A 24,773-nucleotide genomic window follows, 5' to 3' on the forward strand; every position below is an offset into this window, starting at 1 on the left:
TGCCATTTTACAAGTCATCGCCTCATTGGATTTGGAGATCGTCTTCTTCATCTTCTTCTTACTTTCTTGCGATCGGATAGTATTAAAATTTAAATGAAATTTTCATGTACCTGAAGCTTCATAGAAGGTATATGAACAGCAATGTCGATCGATATTCGAGTCAGGAGAGACATTCCCAAATGCCAATGAAAAATACTAAAGATAGCATGCGTGTAGAGGAAATAGTGGATTTCAAGATGAACGAACCAGACCTAGCTGGATCAAAATAATAAAAAGAGAGACAGAAAAAAAAAACTCAGGATTCTAGTTTGGAAGGTGAAGCATGTATATTCTAGTTCGTTTTAAGTCCAGACTGCAAATATCTTGTTGGAAGGCTCCATTAGTGCTGCAGTAGGCCGCAACATCCCAGCCTTCTGCAAAAGGATAAAGCACCAACACAGATGGAAGCAAGGCAATGTCGCTCGTACACTGAGATTGTATTGTGTTTGCTCTCTGCACCGATCCATTGGCATTCAATTAGTCAAAAGAAGCATTCATTGTGCTAACTTCCAGTACAATGAATGCTTGAACGACGTTTTGTTTTGGAAAATTATCGGACAAGAAGTCCTTAAAAATCAAAGTAATTATAAAACGTGTCGCAAGGACAACTAACGGACAAAGTCCATAATATAAAAAGCATAACAGGAAGAAACCTGCAAGATTGTTGCTTTAAACAAGTGTTTATTTAGCATCGTTTGACACAAGATTGTTGCTATATACATTTCTAGCGTTGCATAGCTCATCAACTGAATCCCCTCTTTCAAAAACTGCAGAAGCCCCCATACCTGAGCCTGCAACAAGGACACATGCTTAGTTGAGTTTCATATTCTCATATCAAGCTCTCAATATTCTGCCTTCCTTCATAAACAAATCAAGTTGAAGGGGTGCAAAACCATACCTATGCACATGGAGATAACACCAAAGCGGTGATCCGTGCCACGACGCTTCATTTCATTCAGGAGAGTTGCTACGCAACAAGCACCTAACACAAGAACAGATACAGTATTCACGTTAAATCACACAGACCCCCACTTCCTCGTTGTTCAGTAAGACCAGGAAATAAACCAAATAATAGCACATTAGACACACGTGCACGCATGTTTATGTCATCACACATCAGCTTCAGCTACACTTCATATACCTGTAGCGCCTAAAGGATGGCCTAGAGCAATAGCGCTTCCATTAGCATTGACTTTTTCAGGATCAAGCTCCAATTTCTTGCAACAATAAACATATTGAGATGCAAATGCCTACAGAAAACCAATTAAACTGCTCAGCCGAACAGTCTTCCAAACTAAACTACATTTATCGTGAATGTTACAGTTTTCATTAGCAATGGACTACCTCAATTATCTCAAACAGATCAATATCATCAAGCTCAAGACCAGCAGATTTCACTGCTACTGGAATTGCAGAAGCTGGACCTACTCCCATGACAGCGGGATCCACACCACTGGCAGCAAAACTCCTGCACAGAGATCATAAAGTTGTATCGAAAGTACAAAGCAAACTGTAGTTAGTTCTTGAACATATCCATCTCATGGAAATTAACAACAATTAGCAATGAAAAGAATTATTAAGAATTAATATAACATAGCAGCATTACAGAGTCAACTCGAGAGCCCTCATATTTTTTCTACTTGAAGCAATTAGATTGAACAGGGTTAATCAACATTATACCTGAAAACATCAAGAACAGGAAGTCCCTTCTGCATAGCTAAACTTCTTTTCATGAGAAGGACTGCTCCAGCACCATCACTCACCTGGCTAGCATTTCCTGAAAGACAAAAGTAATGAACTGATTCACAATGATTCAAACAAGTTATACAACAAAAAAAAAACCCTTCATACGTAAAGAAAGAGTTGTATAAAATTAAATGAAGAAACTGTCATGTGTAGCAGGCAGAATGCTTTATAAAAATCGAGCGATAAAAGATCTGCAGTTGTAGATCCATCTCGTTTAAATGCAGGCTTTAGTTTTGCCAAATCGTTCATGTTTGTATTTGGTCGGATACCATCATCCACAGAAATTGTAACAGGCCTCTCCTCTCTGGTTTTTGGGTCCACAATCTGATGATACAAACAACCAATTACAAGAAAATAAAATATAATTGTACTTATGCTAAGGCATTTTGCGAACTGAAATTTACCTTAGTTGATACAGGGACAATTTTATCTTTGAATTTACCAGATGCTGGGGCTACAGCAGCATGCCTATGTGATTCAACCCATTTACATAAATTCATTAAATTACAGCTTCAGCATTACCAGTTTATCTAACGGTTAATAGATGTTATAACAGATTAAAAAAACTCACAGCAGTCTTGCTCCTCCCGAGTCACACCATAACGTTGTGCAACATTTTCAGAAGTAATACCCATAGGAAGAAGGCAGTCGCGGGCTTGTGCAAAGATATCCAGCTATTGACAACATATATCAGTTCGAAAAAAACATTCCTTTTCTTTATCAACTGTCAATGACTCCAGTCCAGCAGCAATGCCTGTATTCAAAACAAGGATCAAGTCCAGTGGTGGAGAACACCTGGTGTCTAGAATAGATGCATAATCAAGAGTATTTCTCACCGACGTCATAATATCCAGATGAACATTGCCTGTTGACAGTTCTGATGGGAACCGTATCTGGACAAAACCAACAAGCCATAACACTAAGGTAAAATTAATACAAAAAAAAAAAAGCCTCCAAACATCAAATATGGTTGAAAACTTACCCGGGAAGCCAGCGTAAAACACTGCCATCCTGCATTCAGTGGCTCTAAGTGAGCCAGGTGCCATAACTGTACCAACAACCTATATCCCCCACCTCAGTTGGGTTCAAATTCGTTCTCTCTACTACTGCCTGCATGAAAGTACACCATAGGTCAATATCTTATCCTTTTTTTTCTAAATGCGATATTCTACTTTAAACTAATATAAACTGTGCGGAGAATTTGAAGAAAACACATTCATTCCTCCGGAATTGAGTTGGGAATTCAGGAACTGTATCAAACCTTTAAAACAGGTGCCAGTAAATCATCAGGTAGAGTGTCCTTAAAAGCGCCTCGCTTTGCCTTGCAAATAAAGTTACAAACTTTGCTATAAATTTTATACGAAGACACAAAAATTAAGGAACTTTATCAGTCAGTTTAAATCACTCAGGCCACAATCACTACATCGTCTCCAAAAGCAGCTGTTCTATGGTAGGCAGCAGCACTATCTCCAGCTGCACATATTGAAGCGTAACAAAACAATTCAGAAGAAAATAAATTAAAATCTAAAAAAATATAATAATAATAATAATATAAAACAAAAATATTTACAAAAATGAAGAAGTCAACCGAAAAGAAAGTGGATATAAACTTACAGAAAGAGGAGCAGATTCATAATTGGAAGAAGAAACAGAAGAATTGGGTCTCAAATGCTGCAGCAGAACCCTCTGTCTGTTCATTGCTACATCCATCTCTCTCTCTCTCTGTCTCTCTCTCTCTCTCTAGAAAATGGAATTTGCAGAAAGCTCTTTGATCAATTAAAATTTTTGGAGCAGCAAAAAACATATGCAATGGTTTGTGGGAACAGTTGATGTTATCCACACTCAGCTGTCCCCCAACAACTATTTTTTGTTTTTTTATTTAATTTTTTTTTTTTTAATAAAATGATGTTATTTACACTAAGGAGGAGAGTGTGGATTTAGTCTCACAATTAGCTATCAATAATATAGTTAAAATTCGCCTTTGGCAAGAATCGAACCAAAAACCTCTTACTTACCAGTAAAAAAAAATATCACCAAACCGTAATACGGCTACTTTTTTTTGTGTTTTACCAAAACTCAATTTGGAAACCAATATGAATTCCCACTTGAGGCCAATTTTAAAAAGCATTGGGTAGTTGTGAATCATTTTACCAGGGGCTTGAAGGAGACCAAAATCATTGATTGATGGCTGCGGTGCAATTTCGTTTTCGATACTTTTTTACTTACAAAAAATATAAATGTAATTAAAAAAATGCTAAGGAGACACGACTTTAATATTATAAAATATTATACTAAAACATAAGATGACATAATTCATAGAGAGTTCGACTTATGAGAAAATCTCCTTAGCATTTGTTACATACGTATAACTGATTACACACTTTTAATCAAAAATCAAAACTAGGGCACAATAAATAGACGAGGAGTCATATAGAGCACGGTTAAGTACTCATCTATCGTCTATTCAGTGTTGGTTTTATTTCTACGAAGAGCCATCATCATCAAAGGCTGGTGAATGCACATTTTACAGATCAAGAAAAGAAAAGGGGCAAGGTAAACCAAACAAAGCTCTATGATTTCTGTGTTTATATACATATGGAGAATCGTTTCTTCCGCAAAAATACATGGACACCAAACTTAGCAGAAAAACTGTAGATCGTCTCTTGCACGCAACCTCTTAGTTGTCTCGGAGAATGATGGACGGATGTCAGGATCAGGTGACCAGCACTGCTCCATCAGGTTCTTCCACCCGGAATCACACCGTTCAGGAATAGGAGGTCAAAGAATGTTCTTCACAATCCCACCTTCGTTCACAAGTTTCCAAATCAGTAGCAAAAATGATATACAGATACAAAGTGTCCCATACTAATCCTAATTCAAAGCAAGGGAAAGAGGCTCAAAACAGATACAAAGATATTTTTCGTCAGCAAAATTTCTTTTATAAAAGAATCATTTTATTTCCCTTTCAATCATCACATAGGTGGACTTTCATTCGCAATCAGTACTGATGATAACTAGGTCCATGACATAAACTTACCAATGATGGCACCGCAATGCATATTGGCATATGGTTCCTCCCCGGTCAAGATCTCCCATAGTGAAATTCCAAATGAGAAAACATCAACCTGTCAAAGTTAATTCAATAACGTTAATTAATAAACAAACAATTCTAATTCAATAACGTTAATTACTAAACAAACAATACCTTACATTGCTCACATATATATAAAGTCATACTTACCTTCTCGGAAACCCGGCTGCTGCTACCATTTAAAAGTTCTGGTGCCATCCAAGGAAGAGTTCCTCGCACACCACCAGATACCAAAGTATTGCGTTTGATTCTCGATAAACCAAAATCTCCAACCTAAAAGATCAATCCCCAATTACCAGTATTTAAAAAAAAAAAAAAAAAAAAAAAAAACATCTTTCATCCAAGTCCCCATGGAAAAAAATCAAATAAAGAAACATTTTGATATGGGGCTAAAATTTCACATAAAAGTTTCCTTTACAAACATCACATTCTGACTTCTACCCTCCATATAAGAGAAAATTCCCATTGGATCTACCCAATTCGATCAGCCGGGAAACTTTTGGCACAGTAATAGTGTACCTAGTTTTAACAAATTTTCCAATTCTGCATTAAAGACAACAAAGGAAAATGCTTTCTAATAATGTGCTTTTACGTCGATCACTGAACATGTAACTTGGTTCCAGACTAACTTACCTTGCATATAGGTCGTTGAGGATCCCTCAAGTTCACTAGCAGATTGTCACACTTCAAATCAAAATGAACAATATTCTTTGAATGCGAGTATTCCATGCCAAAAGCAGCATCCATGTACTCATTTAGAGTTGCCAACGTTCCTCCACCTCCATCAGGTACTACCCCATATAATGCAACCACTTTTGGATGATGGAGGGCTGAAAGGATTTAAGCCTCTCTCCAGAAGTCTTTTGTCTGATACAGCCAAATGAACAATCAACTTCACATGCATGTCAAATGAAAATTACAAATTTTTGCAAGAAATTTAAAGATTGTCCATAAGGTACCAAGATATTCCAGATAAAAATGACACCTTTGTTTTAAGGCAGATGGTGTATGTCATGATAGGTGCCAGAAGCCAAAGAAAATCATATTACTCTAACATTTAATGTCACGGATTATTGTCATAAAACAACTAAAGATGTTAACTTTCCTCAACACCAACTGTGCAGGTGATGGGAAAAAATGACAAAACAAATTTGTTCAGGAAACCCACCAGTCGGTCTTGCTCTGATGATCTTCCTGCAAAACAGCTGTTTTTTATTCGCTTTATAGCAACATCTGTTCCCCGCCATTTTCCGTGATAAACAGTTCCATATGTACCAGATCCTAATTCCCGTAATTCTTCAAGATCAGCATTTTTTATAATCTGGACCACATTTAGAAGATTCAGTTGCATGAACAAAATTAAACTTTTATAAATACCCACAAAGGAAAAATGCTGCAAAAATGATCTATTCACAAATCAGAGAGCATTTCAGTCATACTATTATTATCTCAAGGAGCAACATAATTACCACCTAAAGCAATCAAAGACAATATGAGAAGTTTACACAAGAATGAGTGATTGTTGTCTCATACGTTCCTACACATCCATTTGTTATCAGTGAATATAGCTCTCTCTATAGGCTACATATCTACGCACATATATCAAGTCAGAATCTTGACAAAAACTTTTATCATTCGAAAGTATTGAGCTTTGTATCCCTCTTCCCTAATGAGAATATAACAGGAGTCAAAACTGCATACTCCAAATTAAGTGTTTAGAGGCAAGAGGAGTATGAACCTTCTCTTCTCATCAGGCAAAAATACAATCTTAGGGATTTAGGAGACATGAGAAATTAAAACGGGAATCGTTGCATTTACCAAGAGACAATCCCATCATATGTAATCATCAGATGCTATACTTTTTTAAGATGGAAGATAGACCAGAGTCAAACAGGAAAGGGATAGCAGGCACGGTGAGCTTTGTCTCAGTTTGAAAAGAAAAAAGAAAAGAAGATTAGGTAGTTTCAGGAGCAAAATAGTTCATTTGTGTAGAAACTATAACAGCATCTGAGAGCTAGGAAGTTATCACCCAATAAATTTTGTTATACCAAAGATTCAGAAAATGGGATTAGGCATGGTGGTACCCTTTCTCTTCACATTCATAATATATGGAACTAATTAACTATGTTGAGTACAGTGAAGGGGGAAAGCCATACCTTCCTATGAATGAATTTAAAAGAGGGGATTTTCCTGCATTTTTAGGACCAAAAACGAAGCAGCTAACATTTCTTTCCGTTTTTTGCCTTTTACGATCTACTGATCTTCTTCTAGTAAAATGGATGGCTGAAGCAGGACTGCCATTGTATCCAACATATATCAAACTCTCCAAACTTTGGTTTGGATTTAACAGTGTCATGAGGGCCCAATGGAATCACAAAAAAAACAAAGATACAGTTACAATTTACAATTGGCTTAAGGAGATTCTTTAAACAAAGAAAAAGGGGAAACATGTATATCATCCAAAATAAATGGAAAAAAAATTCACGAAGAGCAAATGTAAGCTAATTTAAACAGGGTAGCAATGAAAACGAAGATACCTCAGACAAAAATGCATTAAGAGGTAAATACCCAGATGCCGTTCTCTCTGCAGCATCCTTATAAGGAGCTTCACTCCAAGGACTGAAATTTCAGTAAACTGCATATTAAAAATCTATTTTTGGAGAATAAAAAGAAACCATGATAGGAACCTACATTATTTTATCCACAAATAACAAAAGGGTAAAGGGAACATACATTATTTTACCCACACCAATCATTTCCAAGTCAATCCATACCAGTGGCATTTTGTACTCTTCCGGAGGTATCTCCATAATTTGCTTACTCTGCTTCTCATTTACCAGCTACGACTCATTTCCACATAAAGATACAAAATCTGGATAACAGCAACTAACGCCAAACCACCCAACTGTCCTTTTACAAACAGAACTGTTTACAATAAGCATATATAACATGATTTGATCTGCAGTGCTTTCACGAATAGTTATAAAAACAAAGATTCTAAAGATATGCATGCAATAGAATGACTATTACCTCCAAGTAAGCAGTTGCACGGTTGCAATCATAAGTTGCACACATCATGTTCAATCCGATAGCTTCAGTATAGCACTTGACAACATTATTTCAGGCTTTTCCTTAAATGCAGTATTTCCCTGGGAAATTGAAACAATACTCATTAGTAGATTGGTATCACAGTTCTTTTGCTGATAGAAAATGAAATTAAAGAGATATAAGCATAATATTTGGCAAACAAAGCAAGGGGAAAGTAATTTTCTGATATTTCATTTAATTAAGGGGATGGAGAAATCTAATTTCAATTTTGAAGGAGAACACCATGTACTTCATTCATATCAAAGAATAGCACGATTCTAATTTCAATTTTGAACATAATAAAATATATGGCATTCATATATTACTTAAACTTCTTTCAAATTTACTTTTGTATTTAAAGATCGTATATTTTAATGAGTTTAAATTGACTTTATATATAAATTATACCTTTTTACATTTAAATAATAATGTACATTGTATAATTACAGTTATAGTCCATGAATACAATTAGAGGCCTTTGAATTTCTTTGCAAGAGAAGCTTTATACGGAAAAGCAACCGCAAATATACAGAAGGAGGGAATTTGAGGTTTGTAGTTCACCTACACAGTAATTTCTTACCATATGGATACATCTGAGTAGTGAGAGAGCCTTAGATAATACTATTCAGGTCCCCAGGTAATTATAAACAATAAAAATCAATGTGACTAAAAACAATTGATATGTATCAACTTTGATACTTTCTCTTATTTTCCCTCTCTTTCTCAGCAACCAAACAGCAATAAAAAATTACCAAAAACTGAAAAGATTGAAGGACCTGCGCCGGTTGGAATGCCTGGGTCGCCATCTCCACTTGGTGTAAAAAAATCAGGGTGGGCATCTTCAAGAGCACCTAAACCCTTCATCCACAAACGTATGTATAAAAATCAACAAACTAATCTTGTGATTGCATTAATCCGTAGAAAAAAAAAATGCTAAAATTCAAAGTTGGGGTGCAAAGAACCTAATTTTCAGCAATCCAGAGTCACAGATCCGAGGCATTCAAGCACACAACAGAGAAGAGAGTATATTTTTTGAGGCACAAACCGAGGCATTCAAAGTTGGGGTGCAAAAAAATATGCTTCTTGTGGATCTGGGAACTGGATGAATGTTTTGCTGAGAAATTGGAGGATCGAACATGGATCTGCGAGTTTGACCGAAATATCATCCATGGGTTGCCGATAGAATTCTCCCTCTCTCTCTCCGTGCAACCAACACGCAGCCCATTCTCCTAACCCTACACCCCCACCCAAATCGAGCACAACTCTCTTTCACTCCTTCGAATCGCTATCTCCCTGTCACTAAAACCCATCCCCTCAGAAACCTAACCCCCGAACCGAGCATGACCGCTCACTACTTGGTTTGTGGGCTTTACCGGGGGAGAGGTATGGGGAGCGGAGAGAAAGCAAGAGCAACAACCACCCTCTCCCACATCGAAATGACAATGGATGCAATCGGAGATTCGGGTTTGAGGAAGCAAATTATATTATATTATATATATACTAAAAGAGAAAATTGCTTAAAACACTGTTAATTCTAGAAAACCATTAACCAGAGTTTTGACTACAAAACTTGAATATTCAGAAAAAGGAACTGAAAAATACAAGTTAAAATTCAACAAGTATCTAAACTATATACCATTTCAGAATAACTTAAATTATAGACATCCTCATCATGTGTCCAGTCTTCCATGTTCAATTCCGGAAATGAACGGCATCCATTAGAATAAAGTCATTGACCTTTCTCGATTTTCCGACAATTAGGGCATTGCATTGCCCCTTTTATATTGAAGGCTGAACCAATGCAATCTGAAAGAATGAAAACAAAAAAAATAAAGGAACATGAAAGCTCGGTATCATCTTTAGTGAAAAGGCATAACTAAACTTATGTCCTTATAAGAACCATATAACTACGCCTCAGTAAACATGCAACGCCATTTACTGATATGAGATGATTTAAATATCAAATAATACTATATTCGAAAAAATATACTGACGACAAATTTTATCAAAGTAATCTGAAGAATGATCTATTGAATCAAAACAACTACAACAAAGCGAAATGTAGAAATACAACTACATGAAAGATCTAATCATCATATCTTGCATAACCAACAGATTATGAAAGAACCATATATGTATATATATGTATATGTAATTCTAGAACAATGACAGCCCAACAAAACCAAAGCTTTAATTCAATGAAGCATAATTCAGTTTAAATTTCGTAATTTATATTTCTTCAATTTCTTATCTTTCTTATAATTGTCTCGACCAATCAAACAACCCATCACCGGAAAATCAAAATCCAACAGAATTGCGAAATCAGAAACCAAATTTGAACCCGTACCTTTGAAATTGCAGTCGGGAAAAATTGAAACTTCAAACCCAAATTAGATTCAATTTTGACTCACCTAGATGAAATTCATGGCCGCATTGCAGCTTGGCCCAAGATCTATCCCCATTATCGGCCACGACTTCAAGGCAAATCGAGCAGGAAACAGAACCTCCGTACGATTTGCCTCCACAACCACCGCCACCGCCAACACCATCGCTTTCTTCAACCACAACCTCTTCATCGCTGCCCAGCCCCATAGAAACCCCCAAATCCCGATAAGCCGGCGTTTAGACGTTCAATTCCCCTCTCTCTTTCTCTCTGTTTTTTTTCTCACATATAAAGACCGAGGCGAAGTAAATCCGGCAGAACACAGCGTTTTGGCTTGGCGAATCACGACGAGACCAAGACAACGTCGTTAGGATCGAAGCAGAGACGGAGGAAGACGGTCAGTCGTCATTGTACCACATTTTCATACGCATACGTGGACAACATATCATTTAAATTAATCAGATTTTTAACTCAAATGAAGCGCATGTATACATCAGATGTCATCTAAGTTGATATAAAAATATGGCATAAAAACATGGTATGAATAACAGAGTTCTAAAAATCCGTCTAGGCGGCGCCTAGGCGCTGGTGGTGGCCAGCCGCAGGGATTAACTCTTAATCGGAAGAAAAATCGGTGAAGGAATTAGGCGGGCGCCAAGGCGGCTTGGGCGACCTTGGGCGTACTAGGCGGTCTGGAATTTCAATTTTTTTTCTACTTTCAAACTTGAGAAAGGATGAGTGCAGTGTGTTCTGAAATTTCTAAGTTTGCAGGTTGTGTTCTTGCGAAGACGAAAGGAGGAAGAAGATGAGAAAATGAGTTTCTCTCTCATCCTTTCGTTCTCACGACCACCCTCAAACTTTCCCATTTAATTATTGTTTTAATTTCGTCCAATCACGTTCGGACAAGTTGACCTGTCCAAAAAAGAAAAGAAAAATGGGTCCCTGGATAAAAAAGAATAAATGATGGTCTACTTTGTTTGTGAGGGTCTTGCTGATGTGAGTGATGGAACTACGAACATCCATATGTACGGACAAAAACACATAATAAAGAAGTTTTTATGCATTGAATTAAAATTAACCAGAGATCAACATATAACATTAAAAAGCCACACATGATGAACCAAGTGCTTCTGCAAAGAGTAAGGTGCTGAATGATAATTACACATGCGGGTTTGTTGGGGATAGCGGGTATGGGGTGAATTCTATCTTCTGTCTTGGTGTGTAATTTGGGGGTGTTTCATGTGTTGTGATGAGAAGTGAGAGAGAAGATAGCTATACACTTTATTAGGGTTTGTGGGGATTGGGAGGCCACACGCTCACAGCAGAGGAGCCAAGGTGCTTGAGCACAAAACGATCAAACATCATGCGTTTCACGGATTTTCTCTTGGCGGGAAACACACTTCCAGCTTTTGGCTTGAAGCATGAGCCGTTTGTCTCCCTCGGAACCATGATCTTCATCATCTCCTCTTCTGTTGAGTTCGGCTTCATCTTCATAGCTTTCTCTGCTTCTTTCCCCTCATTCACATCTGAGTTCTTCTGCTGCTTCAGCCCCTTTTCTGCAGCTCCTCCAATATTTTCCATCGTTGCCGTCTCTCTCTCTCTCTCTCTCTCTCTCTCTCTCGTGTGTGTGTGTGTTTGTGGCTCGCCTCGCTTTCTGTGTGGGGCTTAAATAATGAAAAGCGAACACATTGAGACCGGAATGTGACCCCACGGCCTTTTGAGGGTTAGCGCGTTATTTTAGTTTTGGAAATATTCATTAGTATATATTCAAATCTAAATAAGAACAAAGGGCATTAGTGATTGAAATGGTTACGGTCTAATTGTAGCATGTATATGTACGTTTTTTTTCTCAAACTCAATCACTAGATTCCTTGTGTTCTTATTCACCATAGACATGCTTAGCCTTTTAGAGAAACTTTGCCAAGACATATTGATACAGATTGGTCCTGTCTAACTAACTTGTATTTTACTTTAAAAAAAAAAAAAAAAAAAAAAAAAAAACCTGTACTTTGATTCTTAGAATCCTACTAGTAAAATATTTGTTAAACGAAGGTAAAAAGGTAAACCAAGGAGATTAAGTTGTAAACACAAAACGTTATTGTTTTTCTTGTTCAGAGTTATAAGCAACTGTCAATCTTAAATATAATTATATGTGCATGAACTTGAAGCAAGACAATAGGTGAAGTTTAAAAAACGTGAAAAGAGGATAACCTTGTAAGTTGGTTTTGGAAACATCAACAGTATCTAATGTGGCTTTGGAAACATCAACGGTATCTAATCAAAGGTTTAAGAATCTTATTGACAACGTACGTAGGTTGAATTAGGAAGCTTCCTTGAAACTTACCCGACAAACCATTACACTAAGCTAAAATTAATACAAAAAAAAAAAGGCCTCCAAACATCAAATATGGTTGAAAACTTACCCGGGAAGCCAGCGTAAAATGCTGCATCCTGCACTCAGTGGCTCTAAGTGAGCCAGGTGCCATAACTGTACCAACAACCATATCCCCCATCTCACTTGGTTTCAAATTTGTTCTCTCTATTACTTCCTGCATAGAAGTACCCCATAGGTCAATATCTTATCCTTTTTTTTTCTAAATGCAATATTCTACTTTAAATTAATATAAACTGCGCGGACAAAGATTCAAACTCGGCTTCATAGGGGCAGTGCAGATACATTCATAATTTGAAGAAACACATTCATTCCTCCGGAATTGAGTTGGGAATTCAGGAATTGTATCAAACCTTTAAAACAGGTGCCAGTAAATCATCAGGTAGAGTGTCCTTAAAACCGCCTCGCTTTGCCTTGCAAATGGCAGTCCGATACGCTCTATTTAACATGATTTTCGCAGCAAGATTTAATACAGAAAAGCTATAAGGTTACAAACTTTGCTATAAATTTTCTACAAAGACTTTAAAGTAGTAAAAATTAGGTAACTTTATCGGTCAGTTTAAATCACTCACGCCACAATCACTACATGGTTTCCAAAAGAAGCTGTTCTATGGTAGGCAGCAGCACTATATCTCCATCTGCACATATTGAAGCCTAACAAAACAATTCAGAAGAAAATAAATTAAAATCTAAAAAAAACAAAATAATATAAAACAAAAATATGTACAAAAATGAAGAAGTCAACAGAAATGAAAGTGGATATAAACTTACGGAAAGAGGAGCAGATTCATAATTGGAAGAAGAAACAGAAGAATTGGGTCTCAAATGCTGCAGCAGAACCCTCTGTCTGTTCATTGCTTTAACCATCTCTCTCTCTCTCTCTCTCTCTCTCTCTCTCTCTATAAAATGGAATTTGCAGAAAGCTCTTTGATCAATTAAAATTTGTGGAGCAGCAAAAACATATGCAATGGTTTGTGGGAACAGTTGATATTATCCACACCGAGCTGTCCCCCAACAACTACTTTTTTATTTTGTTTTTTGTTTTTTGTTTTTATTTTTTCTTTTGAATAAAATGATATTATTTATAGTAAAGAGAAGTGTGTGAAATTAGTCTCATAATTGCCTAACAATAATATAGTTTAAATTCGTTTTTGATGAAAATCGAACAAAAAACTTCTCACTTATCAATGAAAAAAAATATCACTAAAGCCAATTTTAAAAAACATTTGGTAGGTGTGAATCATTTTACCATGGGCTTGAAGGAGATCAAAATCATTGGTTGATGGCCGCTGTGCAATTTCGTTTTCCATACTTTTTTATTTTCAAAAAATATAAACGTATGTAAAGAATTTGTACTGTTGAAGTTTAATTTAACAGCTATAAACAAGGGCTTACTTTAAAAATTATAATAACTTCAGCCGTTAAATCAAATTTTAACAACACGAATCCTCTAATTTGATGGATTAGGAAGAAAAAATCCGAAGAGGATCCCTTTCCTTTTACTATGAGCTTGAAGGAGACGATAATCTTATTATTTTATGCATTTTATTTTTAAGTTGTATGTCATTTCAATTTAATTCAAATCATATATATCTTTCTCGTTAAAACTTCTCAATTATAATTTGTTTCAATTTAATTAGTAAGACTTTAGAATCAATTTGATCTATGTGGCATAATATCCGTCCTTATATGCTATACTGTCATATTGTGACATCCCGTCCCGAGATTATTAAAACGTACGTGCGAAATGACCATTTTGCCCCTGGTTTGTTTTCGTTGTGCTGTTTGGTTGTTTGTGTGGTGTTGGCATGTGTTGGGCCACACACACACACACACACACACTGTCCCTATCTCTCTCTCTCTGTCTTTCTCCCTATCTCCTCCCTGTGCTCCCTTTCCCTTCCCTTGAACCTGTACGGACACACACACAACTGCACCAATCATTGCAGATCGAGGAATCTGAGGGCACTGTCGAGCTCGTGAGGTTGAGGGGAACTCGATCATACCATTTTCAGGTAAGAAAACTACCATTTTCACGTTGATTCGAAGTGGTCCGACTTGAGTACTATTCATGCAAGATTAATCTAGCATGTTTTTGGGATTTTGAAGCTCGTAGGTGGCTTAGTGAGGTCCCAAGGAGCCTCGAAGTGCTTCGTTGGACGAGTTTGGACGTCGGGATCGTTATGTTCAAAGTTGGCTGGTTTTGGACAGTTTGCACAAGTAAAATCGTGTGGTTTTTGGCCTTTAAAAGTAGTTTGAATGTGTTCTACTAGTCCTAGGCTTCAATTTGGTGCAAAAATCACGAAAAATGGTTGAAAAACGAGTGAGAAAACACGGTTGGAAGTTTTTCCAGTTTTCCGGCGCCGGAGCCTCGCCGGAGGTTCGCCGGAGAAGGTGACGGAATATTCCGTCAAGTCTGACGGAATATTCCTGACGCCGTTAACGGAATCTGTCAAAACTGACGGAATATTCCTAACGGCGTCAGTTGACGCTGTCCGTGTGCACCGCACGTGCCTACGCGTGGCCGTGCCTTGGCCGGCGCGTGGGGGCGCGTGCGGCGGAGGAAATTTTTTTTAAAAATATGGTTGTGATCCTGAGGTTGTGTAGAGCACATTGGTATATTCATTTGTCCAATTCGAGCAATGTATGAGAAGTTATTACGAGAAATTGGTTATGTGCTTTAGAGTTAACGTTTTTATAGTTTTTTCGCATATAGGTGACACGTACCCCGAGGACGAGCGTGCACACGCGAGGCAGGGGGGCTACGACCCTTCCACATACCAGTGAGTGGGCTTTTGGTTTTCCGTATATACCTATATACATATATTTTCCCAGAAATTGATTGAAATATTAATTAGTTTATATGCCATGCATTTTATATTGTCGTTGATTATGATTGGTTAGTCGCATTTATATGTGTATGCATTGGTGCTGTGGACGCACAGGTAAGTGCCAGGTAAGTGTTATTCATGTTTACATTCAGTAGTGATTCGAGATGCTTAGAGAGCTCATAACCTGCACCCCCGGTGTTAGTGCTCCCGCCCAGAGTAGGGCACAGTCCTTCACGTGATGTTCACCTCCCGCACCACACGCTCAGCTTGGATCCAAGTTAGGTGCACAGTCCTGTCGTACAGACCACTTTAGGTGGTTCAGACTCGTAGGTGACCCGCGATTATTCGCACAGCCTTCACGTGATCGTAGCACTGGAGCGTATATATATGTTACACCCAGGCCTGTCGTACAGACCACTTTAGGTGGTTCCGACTCGTGGGCAGGTTCAGATATTGAGATTGAGATTTGAGCTCTATATGCAGTCGTACAGGTCACGTTAGGTGACTCCGGCTGCCAGATTACATGATATTGATATGATTATACCTGGGCACTTGCATATCATTTTGATATCTCGGCATGGCATATTATTGAGTACATGGCATATATTTGAGCATGTTTAGCACATGTATTATGCGTATATATATTATCTGGGAAGTATACAGGTTTTACGGCGAGGGGTTAGAAAGTATTTTATAAATGGTTTTTGAAAGCTTTGTTTTTGCCCACTCACGCTTTTGTTTTGCGCCCCTCCAGGTTCTAGTTGAGTAGCAGTTCTGGTGGTTTTCCCAGAGGGCTTTTCCGGCACTTCTGACAAACACCCATCTTTGTAGGGTCACCTTCGGGTGTACTATTGTCGCATATTTTCTTTTGGACTGCTGTAGACTTGCTCTGAATTTGTGATTCACACCCTAGCACTTGTATTAGTACCTTGTATGCTAGTTAGTTTTTAATTATTCGTACTTTATATTACTATCTTATTAGCTTCCGCACGTGCGCATGGCTATGTCACCTTCGTGTGATGGCCAGCACGCCCTGATCTCGGTCGGGGTGTGTCACATATGATTCATATACTTGCGAGCACTAAAATTTGAGACTTAATGAGGTTAATTATGGTTATCTAATTTTCGCAATAAGTTTCTGGCACCGTTGCCTGGGATCAAATTTGATTCTATTACTTACTAATTGGATTGTTAAATTGTTTTAGTTGGTTTAGCTTTAATGTTAATTGTTAGTTTTTTTTTTTTTTCAATAATAAATTATTTTCTTAAGTCTCTTGTTAGCTTACCCATTGTTTTGTATTTTTGCAGAAAAGTGGAGCCACTTAATCGTGTTGCCAATACAAAAATTCAAGTTTGGGGGTGGATTCCATCTACATCTTTGCTTGCCCATCTCCTTTAAATCCAAAAAGTTTTTGTAAGATCCCACATCACCCAAAGGAGTGGATGTTGTAAGCCTTATATGTATATTCCCATCTCTGCCTAGCACGAGCCCTTTTGGGAGCTCACTGGCTTCGGAGTTCATCGGAACTCCAAAGTTAAGCAAGACCGTGCGAGAGCAATACCATGATGGGTGACTCACTAGGAAGTTCTCGTGTGAGTTCCCAGAAACAAAACCGTGAGGGCGTAGTCGAGGCTCAAAGCAGACAATATCGTGCTACGGTGGAGTCGAGCCCGGGATGTGGTGGGACCCAGGTCGGGATGTGACAATTTGGTATCAGAGCCAATCTTTGGCTGCATGTGTGTCGACAAGGACGTCGGGCCCTTAAGAGGGGTGGATTGTAAGATCCCACATCGCCCAAGGGAGTGGAACCTGTAAGCCTTATATGTATATTCCCATCTCTACCTAGCACGAGGCCTTTTGGAAGCTCACTGGCTTCGGAGTTCATTGGAACTCCAAAGTTAAGCAAGATCGTGGAAGAGCAATCCCATGATGGATGACCTATTGGGAAGTTCTTGTGTGAGTTCCCAAAAACAAAATCGTGAGGGCGTGGAAGTTCTCGTGTGAGTTCCCAGAAACAAAACCCTGAGGGCGTGGACGGGGCCCAAAGCGGACAATATCGTGCTACGGTAGAGTCGAGCCCGGGATGTGACAATTTGGTATCAAAGCTAATCCCTGGCCGCGTGTGTGCCAACGAGGACGTTGGGTCCGTAAAGGGGTGAATTGTAAGATCCCACATCGCCAAGGGGAGTGGATCATGTAAGCCTTATTTTGGGAGTTCACTGGCTTCAGAGTTTATCGGAACTCCAAAGTTAAACGAGATCGCGCAAGAGCAATTCCATGATAGGTGATCCACTGGGAAGTTCTCATGTGAGTTCCTAGAAACAAAACCGTGAGGGCGTGGTCAGGACCCAAAGCGGACAATATCATGCTACAGTGGAGTCAAGGCCGGGATGTGGTGGGGCCCCGGGCCTGGATGTGACAATTTCTTTGTCCAAGAGTTGTATTCATTTATTTTTCTTTTTCTGTACCTTTGTTGTCTATCTTTATTATTCTTATCTTCATTTTGTAGTCTTCTTCATTTTAGTTTTAAAAAAATAAATACAGAAAAAAATATAAAATTTTGAAAAGTTCAAAAATATTTTATTTTTCTTGGAGGCTTGTTTTATTGGCTACTTCCAAATTCAGTATGAAATTCAGTCTTTATTTTCTCTTAACTTTCAAGAAATTTAAGCTTGAAATTAGGTTCTTTACATTATCTTTGTTTTAACCATATTTTGATGGCCGCAACTTGGAAAACCAAATGCATATAGCCTTGTTGATGTGAAACTAGAGCATGATTTAACACTTCATATGTGAATCTAGTGACTTTATATGACCCTTTGTGAGCTTTTGAGCCTAAAATAGATTGAATCATTGTGCATCAATCTCATTTATTCTTGTGTGCATGATCTCATTTTTACATGCATCTCTAGGACTTACTTTATACCTCTCGTTACATTCATCATTCATGCAAAATATTGGAAATGACATAGGCATTTTTTTTTTCTTTTCGTTTGAGCCTTTCTAGCCAGCCCTTATAATTATTTTCCCTAATCAACCATGAGCGTTTATGTGTGAGTCTTTTTTTTATTTCTTTAACCTATATTTTCCCTACCTAGCCTTGTAAAAAATTTCCTACCCGTCTAAGGATCTCGTAGAGTAATTCTTTAAGACGAGAGAAGGTGTTGGGGCCTAAATATTATAATAGAAAAGAAAAAAAAATGGTGAAAAAAAATGAAAAGAAAAAAAGAAAAAGTTGATGTTTGACAAAAGAGTGAGAAAAAAAGGACAAAAAAAAAAAAAAAAAGCGGCTGCTTATTATAAAAAAAAAAAAAAGGGTAAAGTACAAAAAACTACCTCAACTATTGGTGTCACGACACTTTCATACCTCATCACACATTCGTCATACACGGTGTTATTGGGATCCTTTGTTTGAAGATGAACTTGCATGAACAAATAATGAGTTGCGAGGAGTTACATGCATGTAAAGCATGGGTAATTTCATGGACTATTGCTCCAAAATATCCTTTTATTTTTAAAATGTGAGGTGAGTTGCCTAACTTGCCCTAAGATTGAATTATGAAAGTGACGGAAAGGACTAAACTTGCAACAAATGGTCAAGTTAAAGGAAGTGTGTGTACATATATATATATATATATATGTGTGTGTGTGTGTGTGTGTACAAGTCACAGATAAGTCCAAAAACAATCGTTTCAAACTATCTTTCTACAAATTAAGACGTGCACAAGTTGGTAGTCCTTCGATAAATTAGATTAATATGTTTAACAAAAGAAGTATTATCTAATTTTACCAATCTAAATGGATACTAACTAAGATGCAAATGCGATAGACAAAGAGGAGAGGGAGAGGACTTAGGTTCAGATATCATGGATGGCAAATTCGATATCAAATTAGGCTGCTTATTGTGGAATTTAGCCGAACTCCTCTTCTCTTTAATGTAAAAATATTAATATACTACAAAAATAGGAGAAGGAGGATGAAGAAAAAGAAAGATAAACGGACTTTGAAATAGTGTGTGCATGTAACGTATAAAAAAAGCCCCATGAGAGCGAAAGCCCAAATTGTTCACACGGAATTGGACCACAGTCAAGAGTCAAGAGTGTTTGTAAGAAAATTACACAACGTTCACAGTGGGAACATGAAACCATTAGATTAAAACAACAGCAAGTAAACCACACAAAATTAGAAGGGAACAAATTGACAAGGCCCTACAACTCAATTGCATACGCAAATGAAAGTGACTAAGCAATTTCACGATACAATTTCTTTTAGGGAACTTTAACGAAAAACTCCCAATACTGTTTATTTTAACGAAAAACCACATTTTTACACTAAAAAGTCAATTCTGGTACTATTCACTTTATCTCTTATTTTGTCTTTTTCGTTAATACTCAAAGTTTTGAAATCATTTTCATTAATTTTCCCTTTCTTGGGAACTTTAATGGAAAAGACAATCCTTGAGTAAAAACAATTTGAGGCAATAACCATACCTAGTATAATGATATATTTGTATATGGTGACATGGGAAATTTTGAAAAGTAGTCAAATTGTGGGCACAAAGTAGGTTTTTAGACCAGTGATCAAATTTTTAGAATTTATCCACGCGAAGGGGATTCAAACCCGATCAAAGTGAGTTCGAGCATTGTCCGAGGAGGCCTCCGGCGGTTATATTTCTAAATCTTGACAGTAATAGCTAATTATACTGTATATGTATGTTGAAGGGCCCGTGCATGAGTGTCAACTGTCGAGCGGTAGCAAACAAGGCAGACTGTCTAATTTTAAGAAAGGTAGACATGTCACCTTATTTAGCTGTAGTAATTAGACTTTGATCAACATCTAGCATAAAAATCCAACTGATGAAGTAGGTCTAGCATTTGGCAATTCAGAATTCATATAAAGATCAAACTCCTTATTTATTTGTCTTTTTTAATGTTTTTCTGGACCTAAACATGATAAATTTTACAAAATTCATGGTTTTTCCGAACTCGGGTTTCTGGGTTGTTTTAGACCTGGTTTGGTACTGAGGTGATTCTGAAAAAAGCTGGTATAAAAAAAAGCTGTGAGTTGTTTTTGTGTTTGGTAAACATTCAGCTTCAGCTTTTTTTCACAGTTTTGGGTGAAAAAAAGCCAAAAACAAGAAGCTGCAAAACCTAGCTTTGAAAAATCGGCTTTTTTTCACATCTGTTTTACATAAAAGTTTACCAAACACTATAATACTGTTTTTTTTTTTTTTCAAAAGCACTTTTACAAAAAAGTTTACCAAACACTTTGCTGCTTTATTTCACAGCCGCTTATTCTCACAGCATAGCAGAATCAGCTTTTTTTCAAAGCACAGCAATACCAAACCAGCCCTTAGTTCTAATATATCAGAACTTTTCTCATTTCCTCATATTTTTTTCTTTATGTTGTGTATATGGACCCTGTGAATATCTTAGATATTTTTTTAAGAAGAATGTCTCTCAGATTTTTTATGCACATTTTATTTCCCAAATCCGAATCAGCGACACAAACACGTGGTTTTGGTGGCCCATTGCCCATATTTTCATAAAATTGTCTGGCACTGCCCACTTGCAGTAACGTTTGTTATTTTTTTTTTGGAAAACACTTGCAGCAGTAACGTTTTATGTTGGGAAGATTGATTAGAATTTTCAAACCAACCAACAACTTGAAAAACATGTTATAAAGAATATACGGAAGAAAGTGCTCGAGTTTGAGGAAAATGTAACATAATTAAAGCTATATATATCAAAGTGATTATAAATCATTATCACTAAAGAAAATTCTAAGATTTAATCCATTCTACAATAGTATCTCAAGGTTTTTTTGGGCAAATCCACTCTATTATCCAAAACATTTGATCTATTGATTGAGATAAATTTTTGACGTACAATTTGAAATACATAAAAATAAGCAAACATGTCAACAGATTGGCTAACAAACATAGGACATAGATACGATCACCACGCTTTTATTTGGTTCTATAATTTTTTTTAAAGAAATTGTACCCAAGGTAAACTTTGATATGTGGTGTTTAAAGATCCGTAAAGATCCTCTCTGTAATCTCTTTTGTAAAGTTCATCATAATTAGAATCGATATAAAAGTACTTGAAGAATTTGAAAATTAAAAAATTAAAAAAAAAAGAGAAAAAAAAACACACAGAGAAGACGAGATGATTAAAAATAGAAACCAACTGAAAGTTGGATAGTTTACCATGCATAACATGAAACGATATGAATTGTATACAAACGTACACGTACGGATAGTTTGTAGAGATTGGAATAAACATGTTTCATTGTGAGGAATCCATATTCTACCATGAAGGTAGACGAAACATTGCTCAACATGAAATGGTATCATCAGCATCGTCAAACCCAATATATTCGTTCAAGATATTCAAGTGTGAATAGCTTCACAAGCACAATATGTCAACATTTAGAAAATGGGATGCTCTAGTTATTTGTGTTTTAATTCCACTTGTTGACGAGATTGTTTAATTAAACATTATAAGATATTGTGTGCGTGTGTAAATTATTATATACAAACAAATTCCAACAAGTTTGGTTCATTAGGTTGCTATATTATTCCTTGCCGTACTTGTTGATAACAAGCATGCAAAATCTTCAGTAAAAGGGTTCTACGTCATTAGACTCATGATCACCACACATCTCGGACATATATAAAAACCCAAATCTAATCAACTTGTTTCACCTGCTTTTGCTTGCAACAAGAGTAATGATAAACCAACACTAAATTTCGATCGCCAAATTTGTTCATCGAACAATGTTTTAGTATTTGTAATCCGAATAAAATTTTACTTATTATTAACAAGTAAACTATAATATACACAACAAACGTACAAGTCAAAACTGACCACTTCAATTTCTTAGTTTTAATCTTCTGAAAATAAAAAATATTGAGGATGAGTAAATGCTGAGGTGGATGTATGGTGGTTTTGACAAAGTGGGTTGTGATCCTCCTCCTCCCCTAATTTATAATCTCTCTTTAGATGTTATCGGCACTTTACTTTCTTTTTTTTTTTTTTTTTTTTTTTGAAAGGAGTACGATATTCATTGAAGACTGAAATACGTACAAATTGAGGATATGATGCTTACAATAGGTCTTGATTAAAACCTTGCCGGGGCTTTCAACACAATCAAAAGGAAAAAGAGCATCCACACCAAATTAACAACTAGTACTATCCTCTAATAATAAATTAGAAATTACATCAGGATGTTCTTCAAACAAAAAAACCGAATGATTAACAGTGAGACTAAACCGTGCAAGGTAGTGGGCCACCCTATTTGTTTCTCGTCGTCCAAAGATGATTTACCATTGATTGAAGTCCTGCAAAAGCGTCCTAGTATCATCAATTATATGTCCATAATGCCCATGAAATGCCGCTTCTGCATTTCATAAGTGAATTTAATAATTCTAATTGACCAAGGACTTGCTTAGTTTGCTTAATTTGTAACTAATCGGTTGAATCTATGCTAGAAAAACACATCAGTGCATATTCCAATTTGAAGATTTAATACAAAATTATGAGTAAAAGTAGGAAAAAGATTGTAGCTTCGGAGAAAAGGTGGTCGTCTCTCCCATAGCTAGAAAGCCTAGAATCTTTTTTTCTATTTGTTGATGCCATCTCATTCGGATTGTGACTAATAACAGCTTTGTTGTTTAGCCCACAAACGATAAGAAGAGAATAAAAATAATCAAATTAATTAATACGCAGGCCGCAAAGGATTGGGACATGAACACGTACTTCAATTTGAATAGTAAGGCCACTAGGTTATTGGTGAATTTTCGTCACATTTCAAGGGGTTGATTTGCCTGAAAAGTGACACCCCACCGGTAGAAAAAGGCACATGTTCTTATATATGGGTCAATTTCTGCAGATTTTGTATTTAAAAGTAGGTATGAAAAACACATAGAAAACATACATCAGGATCTAATTAACAAACTGCACAACTTCTTGCCTAGGGACCTTGACCTATCTTCTAAATCTTCTTAGAGTATTAGGTTAAGAAGATTTTAACGAAAAATTCACGGTACTGTTCATTTTAAAGAAAAATCACATTTTTATATTAAAAAATCAAACTTGGTATTATTTACTTTACCTTTTATTTTATCTTTAACGTTAAAACTCAAAGTTTTCAAATCTTTTTCATTTGTTTTTCTTTAGGTTTCAGGTGTGCAAAATATTGATTTACATCTTTAAACTTTAGGCTGGAGTTTATTGTGTTCGAACTTTAACCTGAACGTTGACCGATTTGAAATCTCCCTCTGAAGCAAAATAATCCCAACATTCCGGAATCTCTCTCTCTCCAAACCTCCTTAACTCTATGCTCTTCTTCCTCTAAGCGAAAACCCACAAATCCATTTGAATTAAACCTTAACTGATTGCTAATTAAAATTGGTACCTTCAGACAAATTGGTGAGATATGCAGATAAAAAAAATTGCAGTGAGAGAGATGAGAGAGAAAGGAGGAGGGAGGGAGAGTTTGGGTCCTGGGTCGCGGAGTGCGTAAGGCCCTTGATCTGGTTCTTCTCGGCGTCGGAGATGGGATTTCGCCGAAAGAGAAGTTGGGGGCCCATGGTGCGAGGCCGTAATTGGGGTGGAGGGATGCCTTTGCGCGGCGGCGAGGCTCCGGGGACAGAGAGAGAATGTGGAGGAGCACTAGAAAAGGATAGAGGTGCCGATGATGATGGAATCCCTTTTTTAAAAAATATTTTTTAAGTTCTTATTTATTAAAAAAAAAATATATATATATATTTTTTTTTATTTTTTATTTTTTTATTTTTAATTTTGTTTAATCCATATGGCGACAAGTTAGCAACCACATCAGTGAAAATGAGGATTTTGTATTTGTCATGTCATCACTTAACAGTTAATTTGATGGATTTTTTAACGGATGTATGGTATTGAAATAAAATGATAAGTAAAGTATGAGATTGAAATGTTTTAAAAATATTATATAAGGTTGCAATTGCATTCAAACATGATGGTGCAAAATGTAATATACCCTTAAAAAGTAAAATTAACCAGAGATCAACATAATATTAAAAAGCCAAGTACACATCATAAATCAAGAGCTTCTGCAAAGAGTAAGGTACTGAATGATAATTATACATGCGGGTTTGTTGGGGGTAATGGGTATGAGGTGAATTCTATCTTCTGTCTTGGTGTGCAATTTGGTGGTGT

The 24,773-nt window shown here is 36.7% G+C and overlaps 4 protein-coding genes across 24 annotated transcripts in view; all 4 read right to left on the reverse strand.

Moving 5' to 3' along the window:
- Positions 1–213: 213 nt before the first annotated feature.
- On the reverse strand, positions 214–2,269 carry LOC137727908 (3-ketoacyl CoA thiolase 1, peroxisomal). Of its 2 annotated transcripts, XM_088677348.1 has the most exons (7): positions 2,190–2,269; positions 1,980–2,109; positions 1,720–1,819; positions 1,384–1,507; positions 1,181–1,289; positions 938–1,021; positions 649–830 (listed from the first exon to the last, which is right to left on the reverse strand). In XM_088677348.1, the coding sequence occupies exons 2-7, from the start codon at positions 2,032–2,034 to the stop codon at positions 721–723; spliced, it is 582 nt and encodes a 193-aa protein (XP_088533474.1). In that variant the 5' UTR covers positions 2,035–2,109; positions 2,190–2,269; the 3' UTR covers positions 649–720. The 2 variants fall into 2 exon arrangements, with proteins under 2 accessions (XP_088533473.1, XP_088533474.1); XM_088677347.1 differs by lacking the exons at positions 1,980–2,109; positions 2,190–2,269 and adding an exon at positions 214–492 and having other exon boundaries at positions 693–830; positions 1,720–1,923.
- Positions 214–24,773, reverse strand: part of LOC137727907 (3-ketoacyl CoA thiolase 1, peroxisomal) — a 30,516-nt gene continuing 5,956 nt past the window's right edge. Inside the window, exons 15-16 of one of the 4 annotated variants that reach the window (XR_015951971.1) lie at positions 693–723; positions 214–492 (exon numbers count right to left, since the gene is read on the reverse strand). The gene's annotated coding sequence lies outside the window, so the exon portion shown is untranslated. Of the gene's footprint in view, positions 542–648; positions 724–24,773 lie in introns of those variants that run through there. The other 3 variants (XR_015951972.1, XR_015951970.1, XM_088677346.1) reach the window with 3 other exon arrangements.
- Positions 2,539–3,582, reverse strand: LOC148693713 (3-ketoacyl-CoA thiolase 2, peroxisomal-like). Its single transcript, XM_088677366.1, has 5 exons — positions 3,399–3,582; positions 3,209–3,273; positions 3,047–3,106; positions 2,768–2,895; positions 2,539–2,678 (listed from the first exon to the last, which is right to left on the reverse strand). The coding sequence occupies exons 1-4, from the start codon at positions 3,493–3,495 to the stop codon at positions 2,812–2,814; spliced, it is 306 nt and encodes a 101-aa protein (XP_088533492.1). The 5' UTR covers positions 3,496–3,582; the 3' UTR covers positions 2,539–2,678; positions 2,768–2,811.
- LOC137727909 (RAF-like serine/threonine-protein kinase 20) lies at positions 4,115–13,712 on the reverse strand. Of its 17 annotated transcripts, none has more exons than XM_088677355.1 (14): positions 13,510–13,712; positions 13,311–13,376; positions 13,092–13,176; positions 12,770–12,895; positions 8,740–8,821; positions 7,907–8,025; positions 7,610–7,781; positions 7,414–7,495; positions 7,033–7,206; positions 6,045–6,197; positions 5,510–5,743; positions 5,027–5,149; positions 4,823–4,910; positions 4,115–4,589 (listed from the first exon to the last, which is right to left on the reverse strand). In XM_088677355.1, exons 1-6 carry the CDS (start codon positions 13,527–13,529, stop codon positions 8,009–8,011), a joined length of 396 nt encoding a protein of 131 aa, XP_088533481.1. In that variant the 5' UTR covers positions 13,530–13,712; the 3' UTR covers positions 4,115–4,589; positions 4,823–4,910; positions 5,027–5,149; positions 5,510–5,743; positions 6,045–6,197; positions 7,033–7,206; positions 7,414–7,495; positions 7,610–7,781; positions 7,907–8,008. The 17 variants fall into 17 exon arrangements, with proteins under 17 accessions (XP_088533481.1, XP_088533483.1, XP_088533482.1 ...); XM_088677357.1 differs by having other exon boundaries at positions 7,610–7,786; XM_088677356.1 differs by having other exon boundaries at positions 7,610–7,801.

Source organism: Pyrus communis, chromosome 10 (assembly GCF_041283825.1).
Source record: "Pyrus communis isolate YQ-2024b chromosome 10, ASM4128382v1, whole genome shotgun sequence".
Taxonomy (NCBI): domain Eukaryota; kingdom Viridiplantae; phylum Streptophyta; class Magnoliopsida; order Rosales; family Rosaceae; genus Pyrus; species Pyrus communis.

What these genes read in the sequence shown, in the direction of transcription:
- LOC137727908 (XM_088677348.1), bottom strand. Translation starts at nt 2,034, where the DNA reads ATGAACGATTTGGCAAAACTAAAGCCTGCATTTAAACGAGATGGATCT. An exon ending in CCTGTTCTTGATGTTTTCAG is followed by an intron (nt 1,508 to 1,719) that starts GTATAATGTTGA and finishes ATCTCTGTGCAG; the next exon opens with GAGTTTTGCTGCCAGTGGTG. An exon ending in ATCTGTTTGAGATAATTGAG is followed by an intron (nt 1,290 to 1,383) that starts GTAGTCCATTGC and finishes GGTTTTCTGTAG; the next exon opens with GCATTTGCATCTCAATATGT.
- LOC148693713 (XM_088677366.1), bottom strand. Translation starts at nt 3,495, where the DNA reads ATGGATGTAGCAATGAACAGACAGAGGGTTCTGCTGCAGCATTTGAGA. An exon ending in CAGCTGCTTTTGGAGACGAT is followed by an intron (nt 3,107 to 3,208) that starts GTAGTGATTGTG and finishes TTTATTTGCAAG; the next exon opens with GCAAAGCGAGGCGCTTTTAA. An exon ending in TACTGGCACCTGTTTTAAAG is followed by an intron (nt 2,896 to 3,046) that starts GTTTGATACAGT and finishes ACTTTCATGCAG; the next exon opens with GCAGTAGTAGAGAGAACGAA.
- LOC137727909 (XM_088677351.1), bottom strand. Translation starts at nt 13,529, where the DNA reads ATGAATCTGCTCCTCTTTCC. An exon ending in ATGAATCTGCTCCTCTTTCC is followed by an intron (nt 13,377 to 13,509) that starts GTAAGTTTATAT and finishes CAATATGTGCAG; the next exon opens with ATGGAGATATAGTGCTGCTG. An exon ending in TACTGGCACCTGTTTTAAAG is followed by an intron (nt 12,896 to 13,091) that starts GTTTGATACAAT and finishes ACTTCTATGCAG; the next exon opens with GAAGTAATAGAGAGAACAAA.